Consider the following 17,283-nt stretch of genomic DNA (forward strand, 5'->3'; position numbering starts at 1 on the left):
ACAAAACAGTTTACAGGATGACATATCTGGCCCCTCTCTTGGCCAATCATATTTACAAATCACTCATCATAAATGGGCATGACAACCGCTATCAGCAGCTCTACCCTAATACTTGGGACACAGAATTGAAATCATGACATTTCACATCACTTATGGGAGGCACGCTTTCCTATGTCTTTATACCTCTTCACATTCATCTCTGGGGGCATCTCTGCTCTCCAACATCTCACAAAATTGTTCCACATTGACAGACTCTTCTCCTCGGTTTAACCGGTCCTCCAGCCACCGCACCAGGACACCCTCATTCCCGGCCAGGACAGACTCCTGAATGGCGACCCCTGAGTCGCTAATCCGGGCCGCCGCTTCTCTCAGTTTCACTTGCTCTAAGAGGACCCCGGGGCTAGGTGGTCCCCCGGTGGGCACGGGCAGGTTATTCGATCCCCTTCCGCTTCTTCCAGAACCGGAGCCGCCACCGCCTCCGACACCGCCGCCAGTGGCCGCAGAGGCCGGACTGTCTTCCGCGAAGCCGGGGCTCTCCGTTTCTATGTCTTCCTCGTCGCCGCTGCCTCCACCGCAGCCGCTTTCTGCGTTCCCCATGCTTGTCTCACCTTCCTAGGGCTCCCCCAAAAATCTCTGCGGCCCACTGAGAGTCAGTTTTGAGACGGTTGTGCCGGTCAGACCTCTCCTACGTTCACCTACAGCTAGAAGTCTGCCGTTCACTACTACCGCATTGACGTACTGTACGTCAACAGTTCGGTTTTTTGCGCATGCGCGGTTGTGTTCCAGTTCACGGAAGCGCCTGCGGTGTGTGTTTTTCGGTTAAAAGGATGTGATGTGATAGAAATGGACGCGGTACCGAGGCGTCTGAAGGAACAACATGCTCTGCTATGTTTTGGTGGCGTTTTTATCCGTGTCAGTGGCATTGTTGTTCATTCCTCGCAACTGGTCCGTTAATTTTGGAAATGAATCAACCCAGGGGCCCCCTGTGCGGCTCCTGAGCACACATGAATTATCACTGTACGACGGGGAGGAAGGCAGCAAAGGCCTTTACTTGGCCATCGTTGGGCAGGTCTTTGATGTACATAAGGGACACAAGCACTATGGACCAGGTGGTGCCTATCACTTTATGGCAGGTGATTCCCCCGCTCCTCCTGCAGCTCTCAGCATTCAACCACAGACATATTTTAATGCCTTTAAGTTGTAGGACACTGGTTAAACATTGTCTTACACAGAATATCACCCAAACCCTCAACAAACCTAAATCGGAACCACGAATTCCACAGCAATAAGAGCAGCTTTTGTACATTAGTGTGTTTTCCACTGTACTCTACTATATGTGTGTGTCTGTATTTTCAGGCAAAGATGCCTCACTGGCCTTCATCACGGGAGACTTCGCAGAAAGTGGCCTGACAGATGATGTGTCCGGTCTCTCCCCGCTGCAGGTGGTGGCCCTGTATGACTGGCTGGCCTTCTACCAGAGGGACTATCAGGCTGTAGGTGTGTGAAAAAAGAGATGACATATCTCCTTCCTATTTTTATAATTCACAAGCAAAATATGTTTTATTTGTATGAAAACATAAAATATTGGAAAGAGTCATTAATATGTAACAGTATAACATAAATGATAGCATTTTTAATTTTGGTTCAAGCTGGGATTTCCAGATAGTTTGGATTAGAAAACAATGATGCATAATTGGTCGTGTAGCAGAAAGAAATGTTTTCATCCCCAGTCTTTGAGGATACTTCAGAACAACTTCATGTGCCCCCTGGTTTCTCAAAGATTGGCAGGTTGCTCTGCTCTTTTTCTACACATTCCTTACAAGCTGGGTTTTCAAATGGAAACCTGAACTGCTTAAATGTGTAAAACTACAGCCTGTAGCTGTGGTTTAAAAAAATAACTGCTGACTTATTTCACGTAATTTCTCAATATAAATGGACACCCATCATCTTCACTACAAAATAAAAATAAAAATGTGAATTTCAGGTTTGGTAATGGGCCGGTTCTACAGTGACACTGGGCAGCCCACAGAGGCCTTGTTGCAGGTAGAAGCATCGCTAGCAGAAGGCCAGCGAATCAAGGCCCAGTCTGCGGCTGAGATGGTTCGCTTCCCAGCCTGCAACTCAGAGTGGAGCGCTGCCAGAGGACGAGTCTGGTGCTCCACGAAGAGGTATGGGATGGTTGAGGCCAAAATCAAATGCTAACAAGCCTACAGGGCATGTGATAACAATGTTGTGATGCACTGCATACCTATAGTAGAGAATGTCTTGCACCATTAGGTGTTATTGGGTGTTTTTTTTTTTTTTTTTAAATCTCTTCAGTGGTGGAGTGGTGAGAGACTGGACGGGTGTGCCGCGAAAGCTCTTCTCTGCAGGATCCAGTGGTGTTCGTTGTGTCTGTGTTGAAGACCCGTCTGCAGCAGAGGAAGACCCCAACCTGCAGAAATATGAAGGCTGCCCTCCACACGCTGACTCATGCTCTGTTGAGGAGTTCTAAGCTCTGGGCAGACCCAGCCAAATGGACCTATTCATGGCCTGCTGTTTACCAGCACAAAACTCAGGAAAACGATATTTCTACAGTGATTACCTTATTCATAATAAAGAGCTAGAATTAAGAAATCTCAGTACATTCATTTTTGATGACCTTTATGTAAAGTTGTCCTCCCTTTCTCTAAAAGGATACACCAGGAAGAGACAGGCTAGATATCTGAGCATACAGATACAATACAATGTGCATAAAAGATTAAACAATGTGCATAAAAGATTAACAGAGGCAAGATTTAGGTTTGTCACAATGACAAGCACAAACTGCATTAAAGTACAAAACAGTTGTAGTGGTCAAAAATATCACACATTTATCTGTACAATTTAACAATACTTAAAGAGGCCCCACTAGCTGGCCACCCAACACATTCTCCCCCAATGATCGGAAATGTCATGTGATCTTGATAAAGTGCACCTGTTAGGCTTAGAAATCAAGAAGCATTAAATGTTATGGGTCAAGACATCGACTTGACTTGAGGCAACATCATGGGGACTGAAATCACAACTTCATACGAGAACCTCCTGGCAGGTCAAAAATGGAATGTAATATTTGGTGACTGATTTTCAGATATGATTAATGATTATGACCATGACAAGTAAAGGCTACAAATTAATTGACATGCATAGGCATAATAGGCATTTCTGTAACTGATGAGGATGATTGCAGAGAGAATTTTGTTTTGGGCACCACATTTATATCCTCTCATGATAAAATGGGCTTTCTCAGGTCACATTTTCCCAACCTGTCACGTTAAAAACTGAGCTTTTCCATTTAATTTGGTTGAGGCCCTCACATGACACAATGTACCAATCATATAGAAAAAACACAATCCCATTTCATGAAGAATTTCATGAATTTCACTTTCATCATTTGTAATGGTAAAGTAATACAATGTCAGTGTCATAATTCTGAATAGAACTAAACGATTAGATCTCATTTGGAAATGATGCTCATTTAAAAAACAAACTGAGTTGCTTTCCCTTTACGTCTTCCTTGCCTGTCCCACTTGATCCAGTCAAAGAGTTGGGGTGACAGAAGAGTGAATAATGAAAGATTACAGAGAACATGCTGATAGTTCAGTCCTTGCTGATCAAGTAATCTAGTGGAATTTTATATTTTTACTCTTCTTAGTTGACAGCAGCTGTTATATGAATGTATGTATTAATTTTTGTAGCAGTGAATTTTTGTCTTTGGGCAAGTCACAAAGCACGAAGGCTGCTGATGGTGAAATATCCCAACAAAGAAGAGTGATTCAGAAGCGATTTGATCATTGTAAGTTCATCACTGAACTGATGCGTCTGTGTTCTGCAGTTACCTGCCTGTGATAATAAGAGCTCATCAGTACAAACACACATTAATTAGCTGGGGAAAATGGATTAACAAACTGTCCAGCCGTCACCAAGCTGGAGAGCTGCTCATATCCACTTTAAGATACTTTGATCAAAACAGAAACAAAAAGACAATGTTTCACTTTCTATTTGAAACGTCCCTCTAGAACATTAATAGTTTTTCATAGACTGGAATAGTATAAAGGCGATGAGGTCCATAACTGTCTGGGAAATCTCGTTAGTATGTCCTGCCACTGATGTCCTTTCTCCTGGTGTGCCTGAATATCTGTGCCAAATTGGGCCTGGCGTGGCTAGTGTCGGAAGATGGTCAATATCCAGGCCGATGCATTACGATACCCCACCCAGAGTTAGAACATCAAAGCAGATGTCACACACCCTCACCGGCTTGTTCAGGTCGAACTTGATGATGGGTATCTCCTTTATAGAGCACTTGTGGCACAACAGGCGCCCACAGTGGCGGCTGGAGTTAACAGTCAAAGAGGAGAGACAGGATTAATCATTGTGTGACATACAGAGAGAACATGAGTGAAATCGATAAAATATTATTTATTCTACACATGAAAAAGCCACAGTACTAACCAGTGATGTTTCCTTGTTGTAACACCAAACTTGGCAGCACATTCATAGCAGTTGGACCCATCACACCAAGGGGGCTCTTTGGACAGCATATCTAAACAAAAGGAAGAAAAAAAAGATATTAGCTGAGTTATGCCAAATACAGTCAGTTTAATATACTCACATGGTGATCTCCTGATACACAGTCAAGTGTGAAAACTTACCTAGAAGGCGAAATAGCAACTGTTTGGTTGCAACTTGGTAGTTGAAAATGTTGATGCCCTGATTATTATTGATGCCCAGTCGAGCTCCAGCCCTCACAATGGCACGGCACAGGTTTGCATTTCCTTTCATGTAGGCCAGGAGCAGAACTGCAATAAAATACAGGTATTATAGTCATTTTATCCAAATTGTACTACTGGCATTATGCTACACTGCATGTGTATACTGTTAAAGATGGTGGCCCTGAAAGCTCAACACTCTGCAATTTCAGAAAACACTCGCAAAAAGACTAAATACAAGCAAATTCAGACATCTGCATCAATTTGTCAACACATGGCTGCAAATACTCACAAAACAAGCAAATACACAAGTGCACTGCAAATACTCTCAACATAACCTAATACAAAAATGTGCTGCATGTGTTTTGTATGCGTTTCCATAAGCTGCAGTGCATTGAGCTCTCAGGGCCACTTCAGTTAACAGCAGAAATAATCAAGCAAGCTACAGTACCTGTGTTCCCTTCATTATCTGGTTTGTCCAGAGGGTATTCAGGCATACACTCCAGGAACAACTCAAAAATGGCGGCAGCATTCTCTTTCCCATAATGGCCTAGTACATGCATTGGTGATTGACCCCTAAGTAGACATAAGATAAAAAGGAGACACGCAAGTTGACAGTTTAGTCTATAGAAGATTATGTCTTACATCGAGATGTTTTAAGTGTTGCATGCATGTTTAAAAAGCTTTCCCTGTCTACATTAATTATGTACTAGTTTTTCTCTTTCTATCCCATTTTCTGCAGTTCATCTGTTTCAGTGTCACTGCTTCACTGAGCTAGTTACCCAAATGTATCATGAATGTTTCACTAATTTGATCATTAGTAAAGGTCTGATTCAGAAAGAAGCTGAGCGTACCTGAGATTAAAGGCCTCGGCATCAATGTTGGACTCTGTCAGAAGGGCTCTGACATTGTTAAGGCGGCCTTGCATCACAGCCAGATGCAGAGCTGGAGAGACAGCAGGAAGATCAGAGAAAATAATGAAATGTTATTAACAAGGGTGATGGTGGCTACAACTAAACAACAATGAATTAAGTAACTCAACTGAAATTATTGAAGCTGAAAGTAATGTCTCCTTTATATAAAGTAATATCTACAGATGAGTAAAAACCTATACCATCTAATTTAAAAACAAGAACAAACTGAAGTAGCCGTGTATCTTGAAGAACAGTCTGGTGAAATGATATTAATAATCTATATCAAGTGGGTTGAACATGTATGGTGTCAACTAAAATATGCAGAGAGAGGACTACACACCTCTGGCTGTACAAAACAGTGATGACTGAATAGTCAGCTTTAACACAGCAGTTCTAAGGGTCTGTTTTTGATCCTCTGGACCAAAATGTGACAGTTATCCCTTATCTGGGTCAAAGGTGGTCAAACACTTCAGGTTTCTAATCTTATGGTCACTGATGATAAATTTTCCTAAACATAAACACGCACAGTTTCTCAACACATTTTCACTGAGCTTTTTGGATTTGCTGCTTTTTTTCAGAGAAATATTCTGCTCTGTCTATCTGGCAAATCTGTATCTTACTATCTGAAGAGCTGAACTGACTCTACTGTTCAGTTTGATTGGAAATTTGTCAATTTCAGTGCCAGTCGTTTAGTAGAGGCATCCCATATCACAAAGACATAATAAAGATAAAATGATATATGATACCATTGTTGCCATTCTCATCCTCAGCAGCAAAGTCTACTCCATTCTCCAACAACACAGAACAAATAGTGGCCAGGTCCTGTTGGGCAGCCAGATGTAGTGCTGTCTGCCTGTGTTTTGTCAGCTCATTTACTTTGGCTCCGGCAAGCAGCTGGAAACAGAAAAATGCAAAATAAAAACAGTATCACCTGCACCACTCTTTCATTAAAACTTTTGTATTAATGGTACAGGCAGAGGAGCAAAAAGAAAATCTACCAGGTTGCGGACGATGATCTCAGATCCAGCCTGGACCGCCAGGTGGAGAGGAGTGAGTTTGGCTGCATCTTGAACCCTGGAGTTGACATTAGCTTGGACACTGATGAGGAACAGGACACTTTCAATATCTGAGTTTTGCACAGCCACATGGAGAAAATTACGTCCTTTGTTGTCCACCTGGATAGAAACAGAAGTTTGAGGTCAGGAGAGATTAATACTTTAAATGTACACAACTTTTATTGATGCAACAGCAATCCTGAAGATTAAGTCAAACTGGTGCATTTATGTCAGTGCTACCTGTTCAGCAGCACCTGGCTCCCTCTTGAGGATAGCCTCTGCTGCCTTATTGTTCTTGTGCGTCATGGCACAGGCGAAAGGGGTCATTCCTTGACGGTCACGGATGTTGAGACGAATGTCTGGGTGGGAAATGAGGAGCTGTATAATGACATTGTGCTGGCTGCTGATGGCAGCATGGATGGGAGCTCTGCCCTCTGCATCCTGATGAATTGACAGACAGGATTAAACAGTGAGAAAAACAGTATGTTCACAACTCACTCAGTACAATCAAAGAAAATGGTCCCTCAGATGTGACAGGACTGACCTGTGCATTAACATTAGCTCCAAACTCTAGAAGGCACTGCACAACCTCCTCCAATCCCCAACTGCTTGCCAGGTGGAGGGGCGTTTGTCCATCTCGGGCTTCTTCGTCTCCCTCTCCATTTGGACCTGGCCGTCTGGGGCTGTTCACGTCACACCCACTATAGACACATAACACAGTCAGTAAGTTAAGACACCTAGATACATCGATCTCAGTACATCAAGCTTATAAAGAGACACCTTGCTATTTTTTGTTTGATTATATTTTTATTTGTACCTCATTTGACAAATGTTGTTAAAAACTTAGCATAACAATTTGCCCATATCCAAAATATTCAGCAAGTATGTGCATCCATGGCTAAGGTTACATTTCCCAAACCCTTATGGTAAGGAGAACTGGCAGACCTGCGGATGAGGAAGCAAGCAGAGACCTCATTATTCTCATCAACAGCTCTGTGCAGGAGGGTCTGCTGGCAGCCAGAGGGCCCTATGCTCCAACAAGTCGCATCACAGCCATGGCGGACCTAGGTGGGACAAACAGGAGTCAAACAGTCAAACTGCGAGAAAACTGCTTCCCAGACAGAAATCTATGTAACATATGATGCATATAATAAGGCAACACTGCAGATTGTGTGTTACTAGTGGTTTTGTGCAGCTCTTTGGCTTCACAACATCATATAGTTTTTTTTCTCCTTTTGGAACAAATCTTTGTTTATTCTGTATGTTTTGAATAAGACTAACATGCTGTACAAGATAACAGATGTTATATGTACATCACTACTGTTTCAATTAATACAAAGTATATCATTTGTTCCATTTTGGATAAAGTACTCCTTTATCAAATTCCCTTTTTCATTAAAATATAATTTGTAACTATCCCTGAGGCATCTTTTCAATATGATTTCATTTTATCTTGAATAAAGTTTCATTTAACAACTGAGAGTATACCAATGAGAAACTAAACAATTACTGTCATCTCTAAATGGGTTGGATATGAATTTGTCTCACCAGTGTGGATGCAATATCTTCCAGGCCATTCTCAAGAGCCAGCCACAGTGGAGGGTCCCCTTTGTCATCCATCACAGACATATCAGCTCCTCTTGTGCAAATTGCATCTACCACCAGTGGCAGCTGGTTACTGATGGCCAACTGTAGTGCTGTTTGTCCCTCTTGGGTCCTTGAAGTGGAGAATAAAATAGACATAAGGTGCAGAAGAATCATGGACTCCAGTAAGAACAATGTAACAACTCTACCCTTAAAGTTTGTAACTGGATAATGGCAGATTACTTAAATAATACCTGAAATTAATTTGTCTTTCATAATGGTAGAACTAAGGGGCCCTTTCCTGCCACATAATTTCAAATAAACAGTTTCCTCAAAAACTTTTTGGGTACAATTTTAGGTTGTGATATGTTACTCCTCCACATTACTGATCAAGAATCACTGACTGATCTGTTCAAATAACAGATGAATAACAGAGGACAGAGGCACCCAGGTGGGGTAAAGGCACTGACCACAAACAGCAATCCCCATCTTTCTCCCCCTTTATTTCCTGTCATCTCTCTGGTGTCACTCATGAAGACATGAATTGCTCAAAAGAATGATTCTGAAAAAACAAAACAAAACAAAAAAAACTGTCCATAACCCAGGCATTACCTCACATTGATGTCTGCTTGATGCTCAAGAAGGAAGAGGGCGCTCTTGCTGTCCTGTCTCTGGATGGCCATATGAAGGAGGGTTTGTCCATTGGACATAGTGTCATTGATAGAAGCCCCTGAGCCCAGCAGCTGAGCTGCTATAGTGTGCATACCTGACAGGGCCAAATTTCACATGTTAAAAATCACATACACAGATCATCATGCAAAAAAACACTTTTGGTATTGCAGAATCAACTGTATGACTAAGTGCAGTGCTGTGTACCTGTCCAGAGGGCTAAGCCCAGCACAGTCTGATCCATGGAGTCTTTGAGACTGAAGTCTGGAATGATCTGGAAGTTGTTGGTGGCATGAAGTGCATTGGCTGCAATAGATTGAGGAAGAATTAAGTGAATCCATTTTTGGATATTTGAGTATATTAGTGATCATGTGTAGTGATGTAAAGCAGAAAGAGCTTAATACATCTGCCTTTTTCACAGTTTAGTTAGAGGTATAACATACACCGACCTTTTTGCTCAAGGATGACAGAGACCACATCTGGGTGGTTGTGAGCAATGGCCATGTGGAGGGGGGTCTGCAGAGCCACACCAAGGGTGTCGTCAGGCAGAGCCTTCTGGGTCTGCAGGTTGGGGTTGGCCCCCTGCTGGAGCAGCTCTGCTGTCAGGCTTGCCAGGCCACAGCGACATGCTGTATGAAGCGGGCTCTCACCCTGAAACAATAAATTCATCATCATCATCTGATGTTGGTTTCATGTATGAAGAACATCTTTAAGGTCCGCTGACATTCAGATTTGAATTCTGAATAAAGGTCAGAATTTACTACCTGCACATTACAGGTCTGAAACTATGCAACTGTTTGGCAGTTATGTGGCTTCAGGTTCATACGCACCCATTTGTTGACATGGTTGACCTTTGCTCCATGAGTAGCTAGGAAAAGAGCAGCTGCTTCATTGCCTGCACGAGATGCTCTCTGCATGAGGCAGTTTCCTACAGAGGATAGAATGAAGGGAGTTGAAGAGGAAAATGTGTCAGCTGTGTTTAAGTCATGAGCACTATTCAATTTAAATAGAAATGACTGTAGTGAGGTTATTAAAAAGCACCTGTGGTAGTGTCAGGAGCATCAGGGTTGCTTCCTCTCTGGATAAGTTGTGCTGCAAAGCTATTCTCATCAAATGAGGTGCCATTCACTACTGGCGCTTCATCCTCAAATGGGTTTACAGAGGGGTCTGAAGACACAGTGATATACTGCAGGGCCAGCCACAGAGCTGTGCTGCCCTCATGGTCCTTGAGTTCCAGGTCAAGCCTAAGAAGATGGACAGATTACACCAGGTTACAACCAGGATTATATTTGGAGGTGACATAACCAAGGTGGCATTTTATGTGCTTGAATATTGGTGCCCTAAAACAGGATTGTGTTCGTGAGAAATTCTAAAATTAAAATTTTCTAAATTGTAGTGTATGCTGATGTTTGAAAAAAAAACTTTGCCCATGAGAGCAGGCTACATGTTTATAATTACTCTTTCTTTCTCAGCATGGCATAGAATTACAATTACTACAATCCTTCTGTTCCTGAGTGTCAGTGTTGAATAATAGCCAGAAGTGTTTTTGCAAAACATTATGATGTCACAGCAAAGTTCACTTTGACCATTTGGATATAAAATGTCATCACTTCATTTTATCCTTTTGGACATTTATGCTTAATTTTGTCTATTCAGCGTATGAATTCTTGAGTTATGGCCAAAAATGTTTATGAGGTCACAGTGACCTTTGACCACCAAAATCTAATCAATTCATCTTTGAATCCAAGTGCACATTTGTGCAAATTCTGTAGAAATTCCCTCAAGGCTTTACTGAGATATTGTATTCACAAGAATGGGACAGACAGACGTACAGACAACCTGAAAACATAAAGCCTCTGGCAATGGCTGTTTCCGGTGTGCTGGCAGAAAAAACAATTTCAAAAAGGACCTGTGAAGATTTTGTCCATTTGAATATCAAGTACAGTTTGTGACTTTGCACAAACTCAATAATTCCATATGAAGGCAGATGTAACTCACTGTTTACACTGTAGTAGCTGGCTGAACACTGGTTCATTCCCCGATGCCACAGCTTCATGCAGCGGAGTTCTAAAAACAACAAAAGAAAAAGCTGAAGCACCATCATACTTCGCAAGGTAGTTGGTCACCGCTGTAATCCGTCAAAGTTCATTAACCCAGAAGCCTGCGACCTACCTGCCCTTGCTGTTCTGCATGTTGGGGTTGGCTCCGGTTTTCAGCAGAGCCTCTGCTATTCGTGCCATACCACTCATCACTTCAACAGAGTGTTTCTTGGGGCTGAAAGAACAGACCAGGTGAAGTGGGGTTTCCACAGCCCCCACTGTGGCTGCATTTACCTGAGCTGAGTGGCGAATCAGGAAGATGGAGGCAAATTCATCACCTGGAAAGAGGAGAAAGAAGACTAACAGTCATAAAGAAAGATATTCTGCTTTAAAGTATTAACACTAAAACTCACACAGCAGCAAACCCTGCACAGAAAAAAGAAATGGGTAGAGTTAATTGTTTATTGATTATAAGTGGGCATCTTGGGAGGTAGATTTTTAAATGAACACCTTGACAGTGGAGCCAGAAGATTTACTTCTACAAAAAACAAACATGGGCAACATAAAGTGTGACATTAAAAGAGTGACTCCACACCTCTTTGGATGGCCTTATGCAGGAGACTCCAGCCACTCTGGTCCACCATATCCACATCAGCTTTGTTGTTAACCAGAGTGGTGGCGATACTTTCCAATTTACGAGAGAGAGCCAAGTCTAGTGCCAGATCACCATTGTTGTCTACCTCATTTAGCTTGCCAGGTAGCTGAAAACAAGAGATAACGACATCAAAAACAAACAAAAATAAAACTTCTTCAAAGCATAACAAAAAAATTTAATCTAACCACAATGTAACAAAAATAAGAAACACTAGATAGTGAGCAGTTAATGAAGGGTGTCTATGTTGAACTGACCTGCGAGTCCATCTCGATGAGATAGAGAAAGACCACATCTTCTCGCTCAACTTTGATGGCTTTGTGGAGGGGATACTCTGTTTTAGATTTGATCATCTTGTACAGAAGTTGGGCACTCATGGTGCTGAAATCTTCTTTCCTCAGGTCATCCTAATAAATAACAGTCAATGAAACACAACAAAGCATCAGTGTCAAATATCAGAACTGGCTGATGATGGAAAACATCAACATGTGTCACCTGTTGTCTACAGAGAGAAATTTAAAATAATGTTAAAACACTGGTAAGCCAGAGAATTTCTTGCTCTCATGAATAAAAATAAAAGCCAAAAAAAACTAGACTGAAGGTGTCAGAAGCTGGTGACAGTGAACGGCTTCTTCACCAAGGTCATAAATATAACCTTGACAGTGATGGTAATACACACTGGTTAGACAAAATATCTCTGATCAGCAAAAAAGGAGATTAACACACAGAGAAATACAACATGTGGTTAAAAGTGGCTGGTTGATCCAGAGGTGGCATACAACTAATGAAAACTGGACAATAGACAGATGATCATATAGTCAAGAGAGCTAACAGCAGACAGCAAACTAATATGGTTTGGTAACTCATCAGTGAAAAAAAATCATTCCACATGCATAAGCAAACACACACAAACACACCCTAAGTTGTCAATGTGGCAAATAAGGAGGTCACAATCTTGAAGGTACTCACCCAGTGACTGGCTATGATCTCCCCACAGTAGTTCATCAGGGTGGTGGCATTTAGTTCCTCAGCTGTCTGATAGAAGCGAATGCAGTTTCTGACATTCACAGAGGACATCACGCCTTTTTCACACCTGTCCCAGTGGAGAAACAGATGTACTTCAGGCCATTAAGCAACATATGTTGCTCTATGAAATGCTGTGCAACAGCAATGCTGCCACTAACAGCAATTAAGGTTTAAGTGTAGCCTGCAAAGAAAAAGGCAGTATACGTGTGCTGACCTCTCTCTGAGCAGCTGAAGCTGGAAGCGGTTAGCCAGCTTCATCAAGTCAATAAGAAAGGCATCATCCTCACTGAGTTCCAACTCATCGGTGTATGCCCAGCGCAACATCGCCATGGCAACCTCAGGCTTGCAATCTGGGAGTGAATTATATGATATAGTCAGGGATTTACAGAGAGTGATCAACTATAATTCTGACTGATAATACATTTGCAGTGTCTGTAAACACTGGATTCAACACAAAATCATTTAGACACTTTGCAAAATAACATCCAAGTATTCCTTTATCTTGAAGCACTGGGATGAATCTTCAAACTAAAATATTTGTTTTAAGATTCATTCACATGTCTCTCAATCATTTTCTCACATGTACATAAATTCAAACCTTACTGATGTGCTTACTGTAAAATCCAAACGAAGGCCAAAACCTACCCTGAGCAAACCTGTGTCAAAGACTGGACTTTGACAATCTGCAGAATCCTCTCTAAAATAAATATTCAGCCATCATCTATTAACCCAGGCATGTTGACTCAATGATGGATGAGTAAATAATGAGTGGATTTTCAGTGTGATTTAAGATACTCCTTTAACACAGTGATGTCACACCATGGTTGCTCACCAGATAGGTCCAGTTCAGAGGTGGTGGCCAGATTGGCCAGACTCCAGACATCGCTGCGAGCAGCCAACACAAACTTATGGGCACTGAGGTTCTCCCCTGCAACTTTCACTTTCAGATCACTGCAAAACCAGCACATTCATCTCTGAGAAACCAAGTATACATCACAAATATTCTTGGTCTTCAATAATGAGACTAACAGACAAAGAAACAAAGACTGACCAATATAATAAAATATCAATATGTTGCCTAGAACTCTAAACAGCACTCAAAATATGACCAACAGACTTTCATGACAAACCTATCAACTGCAGCAACGTAGCAGCATAGACAGGTTGTATCACACAACAATATTACATTTGCAGGACTGCTGGATTAAACAAAACCCATACCCATCCATCCCAACCATGATCCTCACCTGTACTGTTCCTGCTGATAGAGGTCAGCCACGATGTCCAGCAGACGGCTGATGAAGGTGTCTGCAGCAGCAGCAGGGCTGGAGGAGCCCTGGCCAGAGGCCTGAGCAGCAAGCACAGCACAGCGCCTCTCTGTGTCAGCCAGCTTCTGTTGCATCTTCACATACTCCTGCCTGAGCAGGGCCAGGTGCTTCTGCAGCTTGGCCACCTCCTCTGTCCCACATCAAGGTAACAGAGACAGACAGAGGACAAAACAAGAAACAGGGATATTAAAAAAAGTAGGTAACAAACCCCTTTTACTGAACACAGGTTTGAGTTGGAATAAGACACTTTGCCTTAAACTAAAAAGGGTGGTCCAAAGTACATTCAATAGCTAATGTTTGGCATTGATTTTACACAATTTATTTTCCATCACGTATTCTTACAAAAACATGACTTGCTTAAATAAGACCTTTATGGTAGTGGTCATATGACAGGAAGAAGCATACCATAAAGGTTCTGAGCTGGATTTACACCTTCACTCGTAATGGTTTGAGAAAGGTGACTGAAGACATTATTGCTTTTCATAACACTCACTTATTTCTTGTTAAAAGCACTCTCTCATGTGACCAAAGTTGCACAGAAGCAGAGGATTTTCAGCATTCTCTGTACAAGAACCAAATCCCTGAACCTTAAAAACTGACAACGACAAATCTAAGGAGAGTAGTTTTGCTCCCTGATCCTCTAACTAAATTGCAATTTCTGCACATCTTTCTGTTACAATACTGATTCATGCCTCAGCCAAGAGTCCACAGAGTCTAACTGAGGCCCATTTCCTTCCTTTAAACCAGTAAAGTTTTAGTGAAGCAAGAATGCTGAGACGGCACGTTACTCTGTCTTCCCTCATAAACCGTTACTGGCACAGCTACTGGTCATGAGGAACAGAAAAGGGGTGTCTCTGAAAACCACCTGATCAGCTCAACACAGGAAGGGTGGTATGCTGGAGCAACAGCTTAGGAGCAACGGACCAGCCAGACAAACGTATTAAAATCCACCTTGGTTTTGCAGGATTAAAAAGCGTCACTAATGCATTTGCAAATTGAATATTTATCTCATGCTTTGGAAGAATCCTCCAAAGACAACCATATTTATGACAAACCCTTGAAATTTGAGAACAATACACCCTAAACATAACTTATAAGAAATGTACTCCATTTTGTGAACATGATCTAGTTTCGACCAGACTTTGTAAAGCAATACAACAATGCACTGTTTGTGAATACAAAACACAATGAAAATACTATCAAATTGTGCCACAGCCAACAGAATACAGACATGGTAGGAGTTATTTTAGAGAAGAAATATGCCTGCTCTTCTTCATGTAACTTTTTAATTTAGATGAAGGTTCAGACAATCATTCAACATGTCCAAACAAATATGCTTTCTGTTCAGTGGAAATGGAGCAGTTACACTGACAGAAACACCACAGGCTAGAGTGTTTGTTCTCTGGATCCAAGTTGGTAAGCAGATTTCCCTTAAGGAGGAACACAACAGCAGACGTTCCCTTATGTTGAAGCCAAATATAGGTGGTGCCATGACACCTTTGCCAGGTGGTGCAGATGATACCTGCCAGGGAGTGACACCTACTCTGTCCTGTGAAGCCTCCTGCCCCACATTTACCCTCCATTTAACTGCACCAGGGTATAATTTAACTTTAAAACAAATATATATTTGTGAATCAAACAGCGACGGTTAGCGAGGCGTTATATGTTACGAAATTAACGCTGGTATTGACAGTTTGATGCCATCTATGACGCTGACATTAGGCTAGACACCAATATCAACATTATCTGCGAATTTCATAAGTTAACATAAGGTTTTTTTCCTACGTAGCAAAGCAGCAATCTTCTTTTAGAAAAACAGTTTCCCGCAGTCCAACCCACCAACATCATCTCTTGCCCGGTTCGGCTAACTCTTAGCTCTAAAATCCAGCTAGCAACGTCAACGAGAGCTAACGGTAGAGCTCACTGACAAGCTGAGTGTGACAAGAGGAGGTGTCGCAGTGCCTTGTATTTTCAACCACAGACAGTGTACGGCTCAACAAATTGCCAAGACACCCGTTGATTCAGCCCGACAGTTCAACAAACATACGACTGTAAAAGGGAGTGCACCAAATAGTCAAAAAAAATCAATCTCATACCTTCCGCCATGTTGCTCAGCGTTAGCTCCGTGGCCCGATGGTCTCTATCGCGATATGACGAAGACGCGGATAGTAGGTGGTGGTGCTGGTGCTGCGTTCAAAAACACGTTAATAGATAGTTTATCACATGACCGCTAAAGCAGCGCTACTATTTTTCTTTCATTGAATTAACTACTTCATTGGGTATAATTGTATGCACGCGGTTTAATTCGGTCAGCACACAAGTTGATAATTTTCTATATCAAAGGGTAAAAGGTGCAAACTTGGTTCCCACCTACAAAACCATAAATCCAAGGAAACAACTCACAGTCTCTCATGAATCCACGACAGTGAGGATATGAGGATATATCCATTTACTAGACTTTAAAGCCCCCGGGAGGGAGGCCTGTGCGTCCAAACTAGTGAACTCTTGTAAAACTTATGTTACCTTCAGGTGCTCTTCGTAAACTTCTAACTCCGAGGTGAAAAGTCGTACTAGTGTGCCAGGCAGTCATATAGTTGAGACTCCATAGAAACCTAAGGACACTGTGAATTCAACTGAAGTCCCCATGTCAATCATGAAACAATGACAATAAACGCAAAGATTGATTCACTTATGGCAAGGGACACCTCGTATTTACCTGACAACCCCATTAAGAGCTCTTGGAGTATGCAGGAGTTCATTAAAAAATGTGACACACATGTGACAAGTCAAGTAGTAGTATTGTATATGTACTGTGCAAAAGCTCGACAGGGACGACAGGTGATGAAGGCAATATTCTTGCCACTGAGTGCGTTTGAGAATAAGGTTGATAAAATATGATTTGGTGTTTTAATTTCTAGATTGTACGTGCATGCATATGTTTGAAAACTACAGTGTTCACTTGGCTCTCATATCATTGCAGATGCGTTTACTTTATCAAAGTATCATGTAATTACAATTTGTGTTTTGTCACATTCAAGCAGTCTTCCTTTACCTAACAAAGTTCATTTAGCATTTGTTTTATTTTTTAGCACTAAATATTATTCACTTTAAGAGATAGTGAATGAAAAAAATACAAGAAAAGCCCATGGGATTCAGTCTGTGTGACTTTTAAGAATTCTAAAACTCTCCTTGTTGACAGTGCTGTGTTTGAGGACTGGCAACACTGGACAGGAGAGACTGTATAATCTGGCTGTGTGGCTTGTCATCAGTGAAACTAAATTCATTTACT

The 17,283-nt window shown here is 41.8% G+C and overlaps 3 protein-coding genes across 3 annotated transcripts in view; 1 reads left to right on the forward strand and 2 right to left on the reverse strand.

The window, feature by feature from the left end:
• zzef1 (zinc finger, ZZ-type with EF hand domain 1) overlaps positions 1-733 on the reverse strand; it is a 28,478-nt gene extending 27,745 nt beyond the window's left edge. The window contains exon 1 of the mRNA XM_071461213.1: positions 184-733. Within this exon, the coding sequence (XP_071317314.1) occupies positions 184-597 (414 nt within the window). The 5' untranslated portion in view covers positions 598-733. The remainder of the gene's footprint in view (positions 1-183) is intronic.
• Positions 734-772: 39 nt separating this feature from the next.
• On the forward strand, positions 773-2,616 carry cyb5d2 (cytochrome b5 domain containing 2). Its single transcript, XM_071461221.1, has 4 exons — positions 773-1,133; positions 1,357-1,497; positions 1,985-2,168; positions 2,320-2,616. The coding sequence occupies exons 1-4, from the start codon at positions 878-880 to the stop codon at positions 2,492-2,494; spliced, it is 756 nt and encodes a 251-aa protein (XP_071317322.1). The 5' UTR covers positions 773-877; the 3' UTR covers positions 2,495-2,616.
• A 10-nt stretch (positions 2,617-2,626) lies between these two features.
• ankfy1 (ankyrin repeat and FYVE domain containing 1) lies at positions 2,627-16,415 on the reverse strand. Its single transcript, XM_071461214.1, has 26 exons — positions 16,398-16,415; positions 16,091-16,181; positions 13,914-14,124; positions 13,499-13,617; positions 12,881-13,016; positions 12,610-12,733; positions 11,898-12,047; positions 11,584-11,749; positions 11,122-11,326; positions 10,948-11,016; positions 9,991-10,193; positions 9,780-9,877; positions 9,399-9,600; positions 9,157-9,255; positions 8,893-9,046; positions 8,245-8,413; positions 7,642-7,760; positions 7,241-7,397; positions 6,937-7,137; positions 6,640-6,816; positions 6,388-6,535; positions 5,582-5,672; positions 5,179-5,303; positions 4,671-4,817; positions 4,471-4,561; positions 2,627-4,351 (listed from the first exon to the last, which is right to left on the reverse strand). Exons 2-26 carry the CDS (start codon positions 16,098-16,100, stop codon positions 4,219-4,221), a joined length of 3,504 nt encoding a protein of 1,167 aa, XP_071317315.1. The 5' UTR covers positions 16,101-16,181; positions 16,398-16,415; the 3' UTR covers positions 2,627-4,218.
• Positions 16,416-17,283: the final 868 nt, after the last annotated feature.

Source organism: Trachinotus anak, unplaced genomic scaffold (assembly GCF_046630095.1).
Source record: "Trachinotus anak isolate AG129_WGS33_773 ecotype Australia unplaced genomic scaffold, CSIRO_AGI_Tana_v1 ptg000024l, whole genome shotgun sequence".
NCBI lineage: Eukaryota > Metazoa > Chordata > Actinopteri > Carangiformes > Carangidae > Trachinotus > Trachinotus anak.

What these genes read in the sequence shown, in the direction of transcription:
- ankfy1 (XM_071461214.1), bottom strand. An exon ending in GAGCTAATGTTAATGCACAG is followed by an intron (nt 7,138 to 7,240) that starts GTCAGTCCTGTC and finishes TCAATTCATCAG; the next exon opens with GATGCAGAGGGCAGAGCTCC. An exon ending in AGATAATGAAGGGAACACAG is followed by an intron (nt 4,818 to 5,178) that starts GTACTGTAGCTT and finishes ATTTTATTGCAG; the next exon opens with TTCTGCTCCTGGCCTACATG.
- cyb5d2 (XM_071461221.1), top strand. Translation starts at nt 878, where the DNA reads ATGCTCTGCTATGTTTTGGTGGCGTTTTTATCCGTGTCAGTGGCATTG. An exon ending in TGCCTATCACTTTATGGCAG is followed by an intron (nt 1,134 to 1,356) that starts GTGATTCCCCCG and finishes CTGTATTTTCAG; the next exon opens with GCAAAGATGCCTCACTGGCC. An exon ending in GAGGGACTATCAGGCTGTAG is followed by an intron (nt 1,498 to 1,984) that starts GTGTGTGAAAAA and finishes TGTGAATTTCAG; the next exon opens with GTTTGGTAATGGGCCGGTTC.